The 19,187-nt window shown below is 37.3% G+C and overlaps 1 protein-coding gene across 1 annotated transcript in view; it reads left to right on the forward strand.

Annotated features, from left to right (window-relative positions):
* Positions 1-19,187, forward strand: part of PRIM2 (DNA primase subunit 2) — a 103,248-nt gene that overhangs the window by 66,204 nt on the left and 17,857 nt on the right. The window contains exons 11-12 of the mRNA XM_007420059.3: positions 9,634-9,760; positions 11,430-11,512. Coding sequence (XP_007420121.1) covers positions 9,634-9,760; positions 11,430-11,512 — 210 coding nt within the window. The remainder of the gene's footprint in view (positions 1-9,633; positions 9,761-11,429; positions 11,513-19,187) is intronic.

Consider the following 19,187-nt stretch of genomic DNA (forward strand, 5'->3'; position numbering starts at 1 on the left):
TTTTTACAGGGTTTTTTATGCAAATTGTTTTTGTGAGTGGTGAAAGCTGCCCAGGGAATTACGTTATGGGTCTTGATACAAATAGAATAAATAGGCTCTGCAGCTGCCATGCAGAATTTAGACAGTCTACAATAAAAGCATATCTTTTCTTCCAAGTCCCTGAAGGTTTTATCTTATAGTTGCCTCTAGCTGGCCCAGTTTCTCCTTTCCCTGATCTCGCATTCACAGTTCAGTAACACATCTTTTCCCAGGATTGTGCAGCAATCCGGGTGGGCAACCACACAATTCTAGGAAATGTTGTAGCTGCTTTAAGGAGTTGTGGACTGTGTTCATACTCCCTTGTGCTCTAAAGCTTTTTTTTTTGCCTTTTAATCTGAAACACTGTATAACCCTAGTTAAAATGTTTGTTCAGCTGTTGGTGGCCATCAAGTTCCAGTTAAATTTATACCTAATACTACTAGGTACAGTGGCCCACAACCTACTTCAGGTATTAAAATTATTCTGAAATAAGTATTTCACATTAAGCATGTTGTCCTCCAGCTGAATTCTTTAAAAGGAGTACCTAAGGTTCACATAATTTGTGGATCTTATTATCCACCCCCTATCCAAAAGGATTCTTAATCCAGTTTAGGTTATAAAACATTCAATGAGCAATTATAATTTGAGAATACAGAGTAATATTGATCCCAACTATGATTTGGTGAATGCTGTGACTGATCAAGTAAGTAAAATAAAATGTTTCACATAAGGGCTTTCAAATGATTCCAGGCTTGGTTCAGTTGGCAGTGTAGTTTTTCATTATCCTGCAGTCAGGATTTGGAGATGCAGACAATATAGCAAAACTCTGTTTTTACCAGATCACAGAGTGGGGGATGTCACACATTTTTTCCCACAGATTCTTCAAATGCCATTTTTCTTTGTCTAGTTTCTGCAAATTTATCTTCAAACTTCTGCTTATGATAATGCAGTAATTTACAGGAAGGACTGTCATGTGCTCTTGGAAGAACTACATTTCATCTGTTAACTGAACTATGAGCCAAACTGCTAGTTGAAAAACATTTTTTTGAATATTCTTGTACTCCTATTGCCAAAGATTAATGCATGTCATTTTTTCCATATTAGTGCTGTTAATCTGTGATTGACAGATTTTAAAGGTTACTTCTGAGGATCTTTGATAAATTTTAATGAGTTCTTAGATCTTCATGACAATTCATATAAAACCATGTCATTTTAATTTCAGTATAAACATACTCACATATACATACTTTATACATATACGTATGCACACATATACGCATGTTCTTAAAGAAAGCTGACACTGTGGACCTTAGAAGACTTCTGGTTTAGCTACAAAGTAAAATACATTAATAATAATGCCTTTGGGCTATTTGGGGGGGGGGGTGCTTTGAGTCAGTCTGGTGACTGTCTGGACAAGTCCCTGCAGTTTTCTTGGCAAGGTTTTTTTTGGAAGTGGTTTGCCCTTGTCTTCTCCCTAGGGCTGAGAGAGAGCAACTGGCCCAAGGTCACCCAGCTGGCTTTGTGCCCAAGACAGGACTAGAACTCATGGTGTCCCAGTTTCTAGCCTGGTGCCTTAGCCACTACACCAACTGGCTCTCATTGGAGCATTTAGATTAGCTTTATTATAGAAAATCAATGAGAAGTGAGTCTAGAAATCAGTCTCCTGGTTTCCAACCTAATGCTTTAACCACTACAGCAACCTTGCTCTCAAAGGGGTATAATTATGTGGATTTAAAAGAGTGATATACTTCTAATTGTGCCCTGTAGCTGATGTAGGTGCATGTTCAATCATACCTGCGTGTTTTTCTCTGAAATGTCTTTTTTTGCAACTAATTGACTCGGTGTTTCACCTCATGGTTAAATAAACTAGAGGAAAGATGCCTGATGGTATTTAAAACAGTTCTACTAAAACATCTAGTCAGCTAGTTAGTTTTTACTCTAAAGAAAGTTACCTGTTAGAAATAACTTTTAACTCCTGGCATTCTAAAAGGTGCTGAAGACACTTCTTTTTCAGAGGGCATCCAGTTACTAGATGCCTATTAGAGTTCTTTTGATATTATTTTAATTGGAGGTGGGGGTTATACTTTAGGACTGTTTTGATTTTATGTTTATGTTTTTATTTTGTAAATTAGCTAGAATCTATATGAGTAGGTGATATTAAAAAATGTAAATGAGTAACATAAATAATAAATGCAAATTTGGGATGCATGTTATGTTGATTTGAAATGTCATTTTGTTACATAGACACCTATTAAACTATTCCCTTTCAGGATAAGTAGTGTTATGCAGAGAGCAGAAAAGATGTAAAAAATAGTAAGCCACACAATTAAAAGTATCAGATGAGAAAAAGAAAACATAGTTAAAACTTTTACACTAGCATAGGTTTACACTAACATAGCTAAAAGAGTTTACATAAACACCATTCATGATACCTCTCTATACATTTCTATCCTTAAAAACCATTTTAAGGTTGATTTTCTCACCCCTTTCTGAGGATTTGATTTTCTCAACCCTTTTTGAGGATCTTACAAACTCTATTCAAGCATGGGTTTCTTGCTCTTTCCCTTCTTTTCAGCCCATTCACTTTACCTTCATATATTTGTTCCTCATTGATTCACTCTCTGTGACCAAACCATCTCAATGTACTTATTTTGTACTGGTCATTCACTTTTATGCTCAATCCATATTTGTTCATCACCCATTAACTCTTGATCCCCCTCTTATTGCTTTACCGCACACATTCCTTAAATACCCCATTTCCACTATTTTCAACTTAGTTTCTTATTTCTCTGACATCCCCAAGATTATACACAGCCGTGTATTCTTGTATTTGTTGTTCTTTCAACAAATACTCATTCCTCACCTGACCACATTCTAACCACTACCTTTGCACCAACATTTTCACAACTTAAAATTTGTTCATTTTCCCATCTTTAGTAAACATTCTACCAGAGTACATAAATTCATTTATTTGTCCTTGATTTTTTGTTATTTGCATATAACTTGCAATCTTTCACTCCATTTTTCTTGTCAACTACAACTGCCTTGCTATTTCATACATCTTCTAAAATATTAGCCATTCCTCCCAGCTTTGTGTCATGGAGCATCCCCTCAGTACTTCCCTCCAAGCTGAAGTGAAGCCTTTACTGAGCATTTTGGGTGCAGTCATTTAGCCAGTTGTCCATCCATCCAACAGTAATATCATCTAGCCCATATTTTACAATTTTTTAAAAAGAATATCCTGAAAGACTTCATCAAAGGCTTTGCTGAGGTCTATGCCATTCTTCTGTTCTACTGAGCTAGCAACTATATCAAAGGGGATAAGATTAATCTGACATAATTTGTTTACCACAAGCCCTATTAATTGTACCATGCCTGTCTAAGCTTTCACACACATGCTGTTTAATTGTCTGTTTGAGAACCATACCCATTATGGATGTCAAGGTGATAGTTTCCTGGGTACTCCTCCTTCCCCTTCTGAAAATGGGGAGAACATTTGCTCTCCTCCAGTCTTCTGGGACCTTACCAGTTCTCCAGGAACTGTCATAGTTTACCAAGGACAGTTCTGCAGTCACTTCCACTAGTTCCTTCAGTACCCTGGGATGTAATCCATTTGGCTGTGAAGACTTTATTTATTTTTTTTTAATGTCTAATTTCTCTTTTACCAATCAGGGCTCCTATTTCCTTCTGAAAGAAGATGGATTCAAAATAGGAGTTAAAAAGTTCTGCCTTTTCTCCATCACCCATTGCCAATTCACCACTTTCTCTTTGCAGTGGATTTATACCCTCTTTGACTTTCCTTTTATTTCCAATATATTCATAGATTTTTTTGGGGGGGGGGGGTTATTTTGGTATATGTCACAAGCTTCATCTCATTCTGAGTTTTAACTTTTCAGATATAATTCCTATAATTTCCAGAGACTATTTTGTATTTTTTTAAACTTATTTTCTCTTCCTTCCATTTTCTATTCATGTCTTTTTTTTCTGTTCAGCATCTTTGAGGGCTCCAATTATATCCACTTTGGTTTCAATGGAGTCTTCCTGTTTTCCTTATAGGAATTGTTTATAATTATGCCCTCACTATATCACTTTGCAGGATTTTCCAGCCTCCCTAAATTTTTCTCTTTCAGGATTTCAAGCATTGAATCTGACCCATCTTCCCTTGAAGTTCATCAACGTTTGTTCTTTTGAAATGCGATATGCAGATCTGACTTTTCTCAGTTTCTCCTCCATGGATATTACAAATTCAAGGATAACACAATCACTTTCCTCTACCATACCAGTCAGCTTTTCTTCTTTGAAATGCTCCCAGTTGGTGAGAATTAGGCACAGGATAGCAGACTTGTTTTTTCTTCCAACTTCTGACAACTGAAACTGACAGCAACAGCGGACAAGAATTTGTTGGAGTTAACAAAGTTAACATGGCAGAATTGGATTTCCTTCAGATATCAGAATAATTGAAGTCCCCCATTATCAGTATTGTGTGCCTCTTTGAAAGACTAGTTGTCTGACACAGAAAAACCTCATCTGTATCTTCTGCCTGCCCAGGCAGTCTATAATAAACTCCCATGATGGTATCACTTTTGTTTCTCTCCTTTTATTCTTATCCAAACACTTTCAAGGGGATTTCCCTGCTCTGGTCCTGAATTTCTGTGCAAGTACATATTTTTCTTTTTATATAGTACAACGTTCTCAGTCTTTTTGTTGGTGTAATGGTTTGTGGGAATGACCTTGGGGGACAGGAAGAAGTAAAAGTAAAGGAGGGGAAAAATGCTTTCAACTTGCAAGATTCTCTTACTATAACCTTACAATAAAACTAGTGTTAGTACTCATGGTTTCTGCTTCTTGTCTGGACTACCTCAAAGGGCCAACATCAATCTTGCAAGTCTGAAAATACCTCTCCCCACCTTTACTTTTACTTTCCAGAAAACTAGGGAGGGTCCCTTCCAAGATGCTTCCCACGCCCCTTTTCCCCCTCTGTGGGCTGAGATACCTTTTGCATGACAGTTGTCTAGGCTGCGGCTCTTCCTCCTGTCTCCCAGGATCATTCCCAGGTACCCTTATAGTCAGTCTGTTCTTTAGGCAAGTTGTAGCTTTCCAGTGATATGTGCCAGTCATGGATATCATCCCACCATTTCAGGGATGTCTATCAAATGTATTTTTCTTCCTGAGTTAGAATCTCTAGTTCTCCCTGTTTATTTCCCATAATCTGTACATTATGTAGAAACGTTTGAGGCTTTGAGTGGCACTACCTTCAGACTTCTCTGTTGTAATTTCCTGAGAAACTCTTGGCTTCTAGCTTCTCTCTCTATGTTCTGATTTCTTGGTCTCAATCCTTGACTGCATGTTCAGTTCTGAGCTTTTGCCACCTTCCTCCTTTTGTTCTAGTGTAATGCTGTCCTGAGGAGACTGGTGTACCACTTGCCAGACACTTCCTAGTTGTCATAAGATGTAGCTCATCTCTTCCCAGGAGTCTTTTGTGAAAGTAGTGTAAGCCATTGTCATACAATCCAAACTCTTCTTAGTGACACTGTCTATGTAATCTGTTTCTGCAGGCTATATTTAACTCTCTGCTGTCTTTTTTTAAAACTGTTGTTCCCTAAGAGCAGGTGATTGTTTAACTATTTAATCTGAGGAGCGTTTAAACATTTGACGAATTTTAATACTCTTCCTGAATTAGAATAAGTCAGGATTCTACAAATTGCTTCTTCTGGAAAAACTCAGCCAGAAAACTCAATAGCAAATAAATGGTAACTAATGATGGAAAAACAGTTCCCTATTCTTTGTATATGTGTTGAAAGTTATTCATAATTTCCTAAAATGAAATCTGTTTGTATTCTTAATTATAGTGCCAAGTTTCATTGCTACCCAGTGACTAAAGTAATATTTTTTTAAAATTTTTTATTAATGCATGTTTTTCAGGATTATAATGGTGTAATTTTACTCTAATTATGTTAAAGAAAGAGTCTGGTATGAAAATTTAAAACCCATCAGTTTTCCTTAACTTGAATAATTAAATTTAGTAATGTCTGTTGCTAACAAATACTGTATCAAAATGCGTCTCCTAATGCACCCTGTGGAAACTGTTATTTAAAAAAGAAAGCCTTTCCATCAGAACCAATTTCTGCCATGTGCATGTAGAATTCTTCCAGCTTGAGAAAGTTAGAGGCACAGCTCTTCTGAATAATTACTAGGAGGTTTGATAGTGGTTATATTTCAGACGTTCAACTGATTGATCCTTAATATAAATTAAAATCCAATTCTATCAAACATTTAAATCATGGGATGATTTTCAATCTTAGAATAAAAAATAAAAATCAATTTTCTGCCCTTAAAACCATTTTCTTTCTTTCTGCTCACTACAGGTATCTTAAATTATAGGATCCCAAACAGATGTGTCCTACAACTTTTCAGAAAGTTAAAACTGGGTGAAAATGAGTTTAAAACTTCATTTGGAGAGATGTTGATAATAGCTTATTATTTGGCTACTTGAACATCATTAGATCTTCTAACTCCAGTAGTAGAAAAAGTAGTTCCTAGAAGAAATCTCCATTTCTAGTTAACTCCAGAGATGCATAACATTTGGATTTAAGGCCATAATCTGGAAAGGGATTACAGGAAACACTCTTCTGATAAGTGTCAATCTTTCCAACACCACCTTTCGGAGTATTTTTAGTTTACTGGAGCAGGCAAAATAAAATTACTTTCAAAACATAGTATCTATTCAAATGAAATCTCCTCAGTAATTGTTTGCTGCTTTTCAATCACTTCTAGTTTGCTAACTCAACAGCTGCTAAAGCATGTTCTGATTTTGGTAATTGTCGTAAAAATGGGTTGATTCAAGTTTTAATATTAGTACAAGGATCTAGCATTCTTGCACTAAATAGTTCCAATTGCACTGCATTAAATAGTTTCAAAATTATTTTTCTTCAGTTTTACAAGAGGTGGTAGCCAAAATAATTACTGAGACTCTTTATTTTTCCTTCTGGTCCTTTCCCCTCTTTCCTTTATTCATCTCTCTTCACTTTTTCCCCACCCTTTTCTTACAGGGTTGGTTGCCTTTCTACCTTTCCTTCTTCTCACGTCTTAGAAACAAGCTGATTTATGTCCTTTGTTGAAAAACTCTTCCCTTGATCCTTCTGTTTGTGCTAACTTCTGTCCAACTCTGAGCAGGTCTGAATGACTATCTGCCAGGTAACTAGACTATTCCTTGCAGCAGCCCTGCAGATGATTCTGTGCCTTGTCCCTCTCTAGCAAGAATCAAGTCACCCTAAATAGGGCTGCTAAACAGCTGTTGGGAAATAAGATAAGAGCAGAGAAATAACTACACCTTGCTGCCCTTATCACCACATGCAACCCTGAGTATGAGAAGTTGATTAATAAATTCTTGCCTATTAATTTGAATGTACAGGTGTTGATACTGTTATAAGTCATGGGCCTTTTCATTTAGGATATCCTTATTTTATAATGTGATAGTATAATTAACTGTAGTGTGTTGTAGCATTAGTCATTTAATTCTATATTGTACTGCACTTAGAGCCAGTTTGATGTAGTAGCTAAGGTGCTGGGCTGGAAAACAGGACACCATTAAGGGTATTTCAGTTCTCTTACACTCCCTATTTGCTTCTCTCTAGAACGCAGCTGCTTCATGTATTCATGTTACAATCTCTGCTAATTCAGAAGCACATGCGACTCAGGACACCCCTACCCCCATTGGACAATCAATAATAAGGGTCCTTTTACCCTCACAGCTTAGCACATAACCCCTCAGAGCACATAGCTTCTCTCGTCGTTCTCCTCTCTTCCTCTTGTAGAACTCCTCTGACAAACTCTGTTAGCCTCTCTTTTGTGTGGTGGGGGAACTGCTCTTTAAAATCCGGTGAATGTCTCTTTGAATTATTTAACACTGGTTCCATAAGATGTAGGATAGCCTTCACACGTGTAGCTGTTGCTATACCACCACACCTCAAGGTTCCTCACTCACTATGAAGAAAGAACCAAACCAGACTACTTACTTTACTGTGCTGAAATTTATTTAAAAGTGCAGTTAAAAGCACACTTATGGGAAATAAGGCTCATGTGTATGTGTTTCTGAATACACATTCTCAGGATTGTGCTGCAAGAGACATGGAACCCCTGCAGACAATCACACTTTCCAGAATTGTGGGTAGAGGTTAACTGCTTTCAGCCTGAAGTAGCCTAGTTGTCTGAATTCTCTTGGCCATATATGGAGAATTTTTACTTTTCAGAGTTGTTTGGATCTCCTGAAACAATTAAGTTGGAAGGTACATTTAAGATGCTAACACTATTCCTTTGCAACACCTCATTGTTTTTCTTTTTAATCTCTGTGCACTGACACCTACAGGTCTGTCTGTGTGCAAAGAACCATTCCGAAATATTCCATTGTTGAGACTTCCTCAGTGTGTGCGCATCTGAATACAGCCCCCACCTTCCATTTAAGTTCTTTTCCAGTTATTGCATTGGTAGCCATATGAAGAACTTTCCCCACTTTCTTTCAGCCAACAGTGACAAAATGGCTTTTCTGTTCTTGTAAATGATTTTAACTGGATTGAAGGATAGATATGGGGAGGAGTAGCAACTAGAAACAGACTTTTTGCACAGTTTTGGTTTTAAATTTATTTTAAGTGTGCATGCCTTTTGCCCCAGGTGCTTGTTGGGGAACCACAACACAGAATAGATTGTAAGACTGAAGTCTTCATGCTGTAGTTTTAAACCCTGATGGGATGTGAGGCTTTAAAAAGTGTGGGCTCTTTAGTTTTGGAATACGTTAGGAAGGCAAAGATATTTATTTTCTCTGTCGTTGCTCCTTCCCTCTGGAACAGCATTTCCCTGAATGTTTGTGTGTGTGTAGTGCCCACTCTCCTGTGGTTTCAGAAGGCCCTTAAGACAAGGCTTTGTTCCCAGACCCGGGAGTAGTGTGTTTGCAAAGCCCCTGTCATGTTTTTTATTGTTATGGTTGCTTTTTAGTCTGGCTGTATGTTTTGCTGTCATGTTTTTAAACTGTTTTAATTGCATATTTTGATGTTGTAAGCTGCCCAGAATCTTTTAGAGTGGGAGGCCATAATAAATGTAAATAACAACAACAATAAATAACTACTATAATATAGTTTGAAATAAATACAAGCTTGTTGCTTTTTATATCATGTAGGAACTTGTGTATCTCAATCATCAAAGTTAGAAATGAACTAATTGCATAATGTGCCACTTATGACTCTTAACAAGAGCTTCTTAGTACAATTTGAAAAACTTGTTTTCAACTAAACTGATGGTTTCCTTCTGTTTCCTTTGATTCTTTTTAATAGCTCCAGTTAAAGAAGGTATTGAGCAAACAACCTGTACTTCTAGCTTTCTGGAAGCATAAATAACAGACTCCTATGGTAATTTACTAAGAGTGAAATTCCCTTTCTGCCAAATGCTTGATAACATAGATTCCATATTTTACTTTTAAATTCTTCTGGTTCTAAAACTTTTAACAGTTGTGACTACTCAAGGCATCAACATTTCATCCTTCATAGTAACTGAAGTCACATACACTATGCCCGTTCTCTCAGTTGTAAACCCTCTGCTTTTTTATTGTTTGTTTTCACTATTCAGTTTGATAAAGGATATGCTTACAGCATCCGGCATAATTATGGAAAAGAAGGCAAGAGAACAGATTATACTCCATTTAGCTGCATGAAAATTATCCTGTCCAATCTCCCAGGCCAAGGGGATTATCATGGTAAGTGCTTCTTCCTGACATGCTCGTAATGCACACTCACCCAGCAGCTTCAGAAGCCAACGGATTGGCTGGCCGTGTTATCGGCAGAAGCTCGTCTTGCCGCTGAAGTCAGCCTTCACTGCCAAGCTGAGTGTGCTGCTCCTCTTCTGACGGTTTGTCTTATTATAGAACTAGGTCAGGCAAAAGAGATTCACTCAGTCAGTGCTCCACTGAGCCTTGCAGTGCTTCTTCTCTTGCTTGTTTTCATCCCCATAATGTTTCAGAGCAACAAGTTCCTCAGTACTTTCTCTTTGCCAGCAAACTGTCAAATAGCTATAAATCATTTGATTTTTTTCAGAACCCAGATACTCTCTGGAATCGTATGTGATGTTGTAAATCTAATGATTCTCTCTAGAATGGAGTACTGTAATACATTTCCACAAATTGCATAAAATCAGGTTTTCTTCCAGATGTTTAGCTTTTCCTTTAAGAGACTCCTTTTCCTCTGACAGTGGGAAGTCACTGGCCAATTACAGTGAATTGTTTACTTTCTTCTTTATTTCTTCCCAGTCAGTTAAGTCCAATACCCTAAAGTATAGATCTCCTATGCCTAGATAATTGCATTTAGAGGAAGATATATGGATAAGTATTTTTTTTTCTTTTGTAAAGAGGATAAATAACAATTGTCTAGTCCCATCGTCATTTTGTCTATGTTCCTCAGTGTCATTCAGGCTTGCATGCAGAATTAGAATACCACTAATACTGTTTAGGATATATATTTATAGCATTAAAGAGACAGCCAGTTTGGTGTAGTGATTAAGGCATCAGGCTAAAAACCAGAAGACTCTGAGTTCTTGTCCTGCCTTAGGCACGAAGCCAGCTGGGAGACCTTGGGCCAGTCGCTCTCTCTCTGCCCTGGGAAGGAGGCAAGGGCAAACCACTTCTGAAAAACCTTGCCAAGAAAACTGCAGGGACTGTCCAGGCAGTCACCGGGAGTCAACAATATTAAAGTGATACAGTACTTTCCTCCATATTTGAAAGTAGTGTACAACCAGTGGTGTCTACTGACTTCACAAGCAATAATCTAAATTTGATTATAATACATATGACATTTAAGCTGTGATACTTGAATTTTAAGTCAGTATGGACAATCCCAGTGAAATAAATGAAGCAAAACACTGCCGGGTACCAAGACTCCAGTTTAATTATTGTTAGCTAGTACTCTATGTTAACATGTTTTTCTTTCCACTAGGTAAAAGTACACATATTTTGAATTATTTGTAAGCTATTGCAGCTTCTTCTGGTGATGTAGTGTCTTTTTTTATAACTTTTCATACCCATTGCAGCCTTGGCCTATTGAATTATATATTCTGAGCTTGCAGAATATCTTTCTCCAATCTGCTGCATTCCAGATAGGCCAGGACTACTCCCAAATATCTGCACCAGCATGTTGGTTGAGAATTGTGTCAGGTTGTAGGCCCAAGATTGCTATAAAACCAGAAATACCCAAGCTGAACAGATTTTGTTGAAAAATTTGCATAGGGGGATAGTTATTTTTCTCTTATTTATAATCTGGTAGATAATAAATAAGCACTACTTTGCTAGATTCTCAGGTGTTCTGCTATGCAAATTTATGAGTGGGTATGTGGGTGTGTTCACCTGGTTTTTCTCCCCTTTTTCTTTTTGTTAGGGTGCCCATTCCGCCACAGTGACCCAGAGTTGCTGAAGCAGAAGCTTCAGTCATATAAAATACCTCCTTCTGGAATCAGTCAGGTAGGGAATCTTTTCTTCTGATACTATGGTAATGTGACATAAGGTATATCTTTTCAGTTTTATTTAATAATGATGGACAATATATGACAATAAATGCAAACTATCTCTTAAATCAGAGCATACAGCTTGTTATGAAATTCTCACCTACTTGGATAGATGTGGGCAAGCTTTTGTAAGCACCATTGGTGGGCTCTATTGTTGTCTTCTAATATGTCCTTCCTTGTTAACACCTGTAAAATTTCAGACAAGAACCATAGTAGTAGTCACCAAGTAATATTTGTGATACTTTTAACATTCCCATTTAAATGGAAGGGTAGGGTATAATTTAGGCTCTGTGTGTGTGTGTGTGTGTGTGTGGCTGCATATGCAGACATACATGTAAACCTAACTGCTATATTTTAAAAATAAATATTCTGATTCTGAATTTGAAAGAAATTACCTACATTTTGAGAAACTATAGTCTGTTATTCAAAGTTCAGGTTTACCACAGTCTGGTGATGGCACCAAATCTGGTCACCTCAGAAAACCTTTCATTTAGGATAATCATTGAGATATCTTGCCTCTCATAAATTGAAACTGATTATATAAACACACACACACACATATCTAGTTTTTTCCCCCTTCCCCTCAGTCCAGGAAGAAGGAGCAGCAGTTTTCTTTCTCCTGATTCCTTGCATCTAATCTAAAAAAAATCTTACCTCATGAGTGACTAATGTTATTAAAAAAAAGAAAATACAAATAGCAGCTGGAATGAAAAGCAAAACTGTGGATCAAGTAAATTCTCGGGTAGAGCTGGATGTAAGCAAGATTAAGAGGTGTGTGACTGTTCTCTTCTATCTTATTCTGTAGGCCAAACCTTAGCAAACGTGGCTGGTACTGAACTAGAGGAGGTCCTTTTTAGATTCCTTCTCTACCATTTTAAAGCTTTATTGTGTCAGACTATTTGGAATGAAAAAAGAAAGATTACAAGCAGAAACTAAATGAAAAAAATATTACATCAACATTTGTCCCCATCCCCAAGAAGGAAAAATGGCTGGCAATTTATCTTGTGTACAAAATAATAGCAAAAGAATTGACAAGATGGCTTAAAAGCACATTTCCTTATCTATTATTGAAAATAACTTTACTTCTTATGTTGGCAGATAGTACACATTAATAAGCCATTGCTACAAGTCATATACAGGTTTATCTTCCATTGCTGTATAATAATTATTTTAGAAATTCCGTATCCACAAAAAGTCCATAGTTTTTGATGGCTTGCAATTCCAGCTTGCTGGAGATACAGCCAAGCAAAACATATACATCCATAACTGGCAATTATCCATCTAAAGTTAACAACTCTGTGGATTATACCCTGAAATGGAGCAATAATAGGAAAAGTCCATACCATGTAAGTGAATATTCAGATTTCTGAATTGCATTTTTAGCATCAAGGTAATTTCATACAATCTTTATTGAAGTGTCCAGTACACGTGCAATATAATGTTTACTGATTAAACTCATTTTAAGATAAAAAAGAATGTCACATGCTTTTAGGCAAACCTTCATTAGTTCACAAAAACAGAGCATTGAAGCTCGTTATTCCAGTATTCAATATATGGTTAATGTCTGTTTCATAATCTTCTTTTATTTTTTTTAGATTTTTTTATCCTGCCTTTATTATTTTTATAAATAACTCAAGGTGGCAAACAACAACATACTCCTTCCTCCTATTTTCCCCACAACAATTTTCTTGTAACAGTAGATGCTTGTTCAGAAGCCTCTATGGCTTTCTCCAAAGCCAATTAATTAATTAATTAATTGCCTCTGAAGTTCTAACTTTTTCATGGGGAAAAGGATCAAAACCGTTTCTGTGACCCGATGATTTTCCATATATATCTTAAAGGATTAGATGAGAGGATTAAAGGTGATCCCAAGTAAACAAGTTAGATTCTAGTTATCTGCACAGGATTTTAATAGGTTCTCATAATAAATTTCAAGATGAACCTGAGGAGGAGCTTAAGACTGAGGTACCTTATTCCAATCAATAAATAAAGCTTAAATAAAGGCCCAATGATAAATCTGGAAATGTGGAAAATTAAATCCACTATATCTTCTTACATATATGTCCAAGTTACTGAAAAGTTCAAATTTAGCAATTGAGAAACCTTCCTAGCAATCTTTATACCGAGCTAAGCAAAGGTGTTGGAACACAACCTAATTGTAATGGATGGCATGAGCGAGGAAGATACTGGAATGGAGGATCAAGGTTATCAGGGGGGAAGGAGGACATTCCGGAGCAAACACTTTCTCAGTCCACAGCAGGAGCGTGGGAAGACAAATAAGATGAGGATAGCCCCTCCCTAGAGTCTCACGGGGTATATCCACTAGTTGCTTTTGCATAGGTTTAGTCTGGCGAGATTCTGTCTATTAGGTGCGAGCTAATAAAGGAACTATATTGGACTGGACTGTCTTGTCGTTGTTCTTGGGCTGGGCCTGACACTAATGTTCTGATGACTATACTTGGCAAGAAGGCAGTTCCAAAAATGTTGCTAAGAAAACTTCATAACCCTTGGTTTCTTGGAAGAGAGGGATCACCAGCAGTTTCTCCCAGGATTTACATCTCAGATGGATCAAGGTCTGATTGCAGAGGACTATCATACAGAGGACTTCAGTGAAATAAAGGATAGGGAACTATCTGAAGAAGATTCAGCATACACATTCAATAGAATAAGCAGTAAAAACACAGGACACTAATAGTAATTAAATGGAAAATGAGAACCAGGAGTTCTCCACTTTCATACATTTAATTGTAGTTATAATTCCTTAAAGAGTAAGGTAAAGTGACTTGCTCCTGTGATAGCTATGGTAATTTCATTTTCTGTTAAAAAAGATGAGTCTCTCAACTTTGCCATCTATATCATGAACAGAAGACAAACTGTTTCATCGCTTAATTTGTTTTAAGTCTAAAAGCAAGCCAATTACTAGATTACTCTCACTTTCCCAGAATTGTTGCCTGGCACAACATAATAAAAATTCTGTTTCAGCAGCATGAAACTTGTTACACTCATATTTAGCAGGGGCCAAAGTTCTGTGTCATTCAGGAAATAGATGAAATGGATAATGTATAAAATAAAGGCAGTATATAGAGTGAGGACCAGAAATATTGGAACAAGGATAACTGTTTTGGCATTTGGCCTCTGTACACCACCACATTGAAGTTGAAAGGAAACACACCCAGATGGGAGTGAAGTCAGGACTTTCAGCTGTAATTCAAGGGGTTTGACAAAAGTGGGGCACTAACCATTCAGGAAGTACAGCCAATGGCATACACACACACACCCATTGTTGGTGGCCCATAAGTAATGGAACGAACGGTTGACAAGCAGCTGCATGGCCAGGTGTGGCCTGTTTCCTGGGTACCCCATGACCAGTCAAGCAGATAAAAGACCTGGAGGTGGTTCTGAGTGTGATATTTGCATTTGGTAGCTGTTCACTGGAACTCTCAACATGAGGTCCAAAGAGGTGTCCATGCGAGTGAAGGAGGCCGTCATTAGGCTGAGAAAACAAAATAAACCCATCAGAGAGATAGCAAAAACATTGGGAGTGGCCAATACAACAGTTTGGAATATCCTGAAAAAGAAGGAATTAACTGGCAAGCTCAACAACAGCAAAAGACCTGGAAGACCAAAGTGGATGACCACAGAATTCTGCTCATGGTGAAGAGGAACCCTTTCACAACATCTAGCCAGGTCAAGAACGCTCTTGAGGAGGTAGGGATGTCATTGTCAACATCTACAGTCAAGAGACGGCTTTATGAATATAAATACAGAGGCTTCACAACAAGGTGCAAACTACTGGTAACGCTCAAGAACAGAAAGGCCAGATTAGACTTTGCCAGCAAACACCCAAAAAAGCCTGCCCAGTTCTGGAATAAGATTCTTTGGACTGATGAAACCAAGATTAACTTGCACCAGAATGATGGGAAGAGAAAAGTATGGAGAAGGAAAGGAACAGCTCATGATCCAAAGCATACCACATCATATGTCAAACATGGTGGAGGCAGTGTTATGGCATGGGCTTGTATGGCTGCCAATGGAACCGGATCACTGGTATTTATTGATGACCTGACTGCTGATAAAAGCAGCATGATGAATTCTGAAGGGTATAGGGCTATACTTTCTGCTCAGATTCAGTCAAATGCTGCCAAACTGATAGGATGCTGCTTCATATTGTAGATGGATGATGACCCAAAACATACAGCAAAAGCTACCCAAGAGTTTCTCAAGGCAAAGAAGTGGGATGTTCTTCAATGGCCAAGTCAGTCACCTGATCTCAACCCAATAGAGCATGCTTTTCACTTACTGAAAACAAGACTGAAGGCAAAAAGACCCTCAAACAAGCAGCAGCTGAAGGCAGCTGCAGTAAAGGCCTGGCAAAGCATCTCGAGGGAGGAAACTGCATTTGGTCATGTCCATGGATTCCAGACTTCAGGCAGTCATTGACTACAAAGGATTTTCATCCAGGTATTAAAGACGATCCTTATGTTTGTAATGATGTTGGTTTGTTCCATTATTTATGAGCCACCAATGATGGGTGTGTATCCCACTGGCAGTACTTCCTGAATGGTTAGTGCCCTGCTTTTGTCAAACCCCTTGAATTACAGCTGAAAATCCTGACTTTGCTCCCATCTGGGTGTGTTTCCTTTCAACTTCAGTGTGGTGGTGTACAGAGGCCAAGTGCCAAAACACTTATCCTTGTTCCAAATTTCTGGTCCTGACTGTAAATCTAATAACTAAATGTAATGAAAACAAGGCCATAGAAAAGAATTCTATTATCTCTGTTCCATTTGCTTAATGAAACCATTATCATTTAGCAAAGATATATTTACACGTCATTATTGTCAGAGTAGGTTATTAACTTCAGAGGAACATGATGTGAGGAAGTTATACAATAGCATCTACATAATATTATTTAAGTTTAAATACCATGAAGTGAGATTTTAGGAGATAATCTAAAGGCGTGGTGAGGTGTTAAAGACAGGAAAGCATGTTCATATTTGGAAGGCTGACCAGATTACCAGATTGCTAAATATCTATCAAGTTAAATTTGAATATATTCTGAAAAAAATATTATGAATATATTTTGAGTGGGAGAGTCTTCTGATATAAAAAGTTTCTAAAATGTGATTCAAATCCCCACCAACAATTTATGATCCACTGACTTAGCATAGAGAGAATGATTAAAACAATTATGTATGAATCCTGAAGAGTCTATAATTGGACAATATTAATTCAATAATACTAAATGTTGATCGCTCAGTTTATTGATGAGTACTAAATAAACAACCCTCTTTTCCTGATACTAGTACTTCAAGCATCAGTTTGGAAAATCTGTTAATCCAAAATTGCAACACCTCTTACCTGCCCCTCACATACTCTTCTTATAACAGCTTAGTTTCTCCTGCTAAGCTTTTGGTAAAACATGTTAATCTTTTTGCTTTGCTTTGCTTAGAGGAGACTTTTATTTTTCTAATATTCATTCTTTAAATTTACATAACACTTGCCCAAGGGCAGAAGTAGACTGCAGTCCCTTAACTTCACATTACAAAAACTCTGCTGTTACAATTAATTACTAATAGAAACAGAGAATGAGAAGAAATGAAATGAGAAGCAGACTCTGAATCTGCTATTGTCAGGGTTATTGCAGAGTTCCCTATATACATTAATAAGCTAATTATTAATAGTAATAAGAGTTAGTGGTAGTAATTATTATTAATAGAAAGAGGAGAAGAAGAATGCATTCTGTGTTATATAGCCTGTTAAAATATGCGCCTTAAGTAAAGGAGGGGGATAACAAGAGAGAGAGAGAGAGAAAAAAGGGCTAATCACAGCTGTAAAAGGAACAGTTTATCATCTCCTGTTAACAGAGGTCAGCTTCACAGAACAAGCAAATACCTGCTCATAAAAGCATGCAGTATTGGTTTCCTTTGTCATCAAATTAGTTCAACAATATTTTCATTAAATTAATCATAATTTTAGATCTATCCAAAAGGTGACATTACAGATACAAAGATAATATTCCAGGAATTAGTACTGAACATTTAAGTTGTTTATTTAATGCTTCCTATCATCTTACCATCAAATTTAGTGGATTTGAACATAAATATTTTATAGCTATATTACTTTATAAAGCATGTGTGAAATATTCTAAAATTAGTGAGGATTCATAAGCCCTAAAAGTTTAACTGAAGATACTGTCACTCTGGATTTTTTAGTAGATGATATTAATGTTGGACCTCCTCAAATAGCATATTAATTGATCCACCTTCCACCTGGATTTCTCCCATAAATGAATTGCTTCGCCATGGAATCTTTATCTTTTTTGTAAAATTCCTGACATCTGAAGTTTATGTCTTCGGGCAATCTCTCCCTCTCCCTCTCCCTCTCCCTCTCCCTCTCCCTCTCCCGAATAATTGGAATAAAACCCTTGAGTATGATACTTCTTTCATCTGTATGTACATACTTTATCCATTTGTTCTCTAGATTTAAAAAATGTTTGCCATAGACATGATAATGTAGAGTCTATCTTAACAGAAAGCAATTTAGTCACTTCATTCCTAACACTTTACAATTCCCTGTAAAGAACTAGAGAGGAATGACTAGCAACCCAACACAATAAAAATGTTCCTGTTTTTCATGTAATATATTTTATTTTTACTCCTTATGTGAAAATAGAAAATTATTTACTCTCTGATATGCTTTGTATGCTTCCCATTCAATAGCATAAGAGGATGCTGAACTCTCATTAAAGTATTTTTAAAGTTTGATAGCTATTTGCTGTTGAAAATTATAGTCCTTTAACCAGGAAACATCCAAATGCCACGTGTCTTACTTCAGAAGAATTCCCCAATTGCAAAGAAACTAAATTGGAGCAGGATCAGATATTGCAATTGTACATATATAACAATCTATTGTATTTGAAGCAAAGGTGAGGATTTTTTAAAATAAAAAATGAGAGCAATCTTCATACTCAAAGGGAAATATGGGGACTCCCTGTTTGTTTTTCAGTTGAATTTGCTAGAACTAAACCAACCACATACTTATAAGCTTTCAGTGCTAACTGAACTGAAGACTGGTTTGTTACTGTAGATGAAAACTTATGTCTAAAATGAAACCAAGAATTCCATTAAATTCCCTCCCCATTATCACAAAGTTTTAGTCAGGGAAGTCAGTGTCACTCCAGCAACCAAAGCTAATTGAGTTTGCTGAAACTGGGAGCAAAATGGCTCAATGTTTTGTTTTATCTTTGGTTTTGTTTTATTCAAAGTTTGAAGTTACAACAGCACTGAATGAATGGTGGTTACAGCTGGTCCTCAGAATTCCAGCCATCCCAGCACCCCTGGGGTCATATGATTGTGACTGGACGCTTGACAACCAGCTTGCACTTACAACCAGGTGCAGCTCCCCACGATTACATGATCACCATTTGCGACTTTCCCTGCTGGCTTCCCCAGAACATCAATGGGAAAGTCACAAGTCACTGGGATAAGTCTCCCCCCACCCGTGCACTCTCCTACAGCCCCTCTGCACTCACACCATGCCAGCTACTCATGCACCCCCACACACCCTCCCTGAGCCTTGCCACACCTCCCTCACACCCTCATGCACCCTCACACACCCTCCCTGAGTCTCGC

This window comes from Python bivittatus, unplaced genomic scaffold, assembly GCF_059951505.1.
Source record: "Python bivittatus isolate LINGU-HERP-01145 unplaced genomic scaffold, Pbiv_v1 ctg000020_np1212, whole genome shotgun sequence".
Classification (NCBI taxonomy): Eukaryota; Metazoa; Chordata; class Lepidosauria; order Squamata; family Pythonidae; genus Python; species Python bivittatus.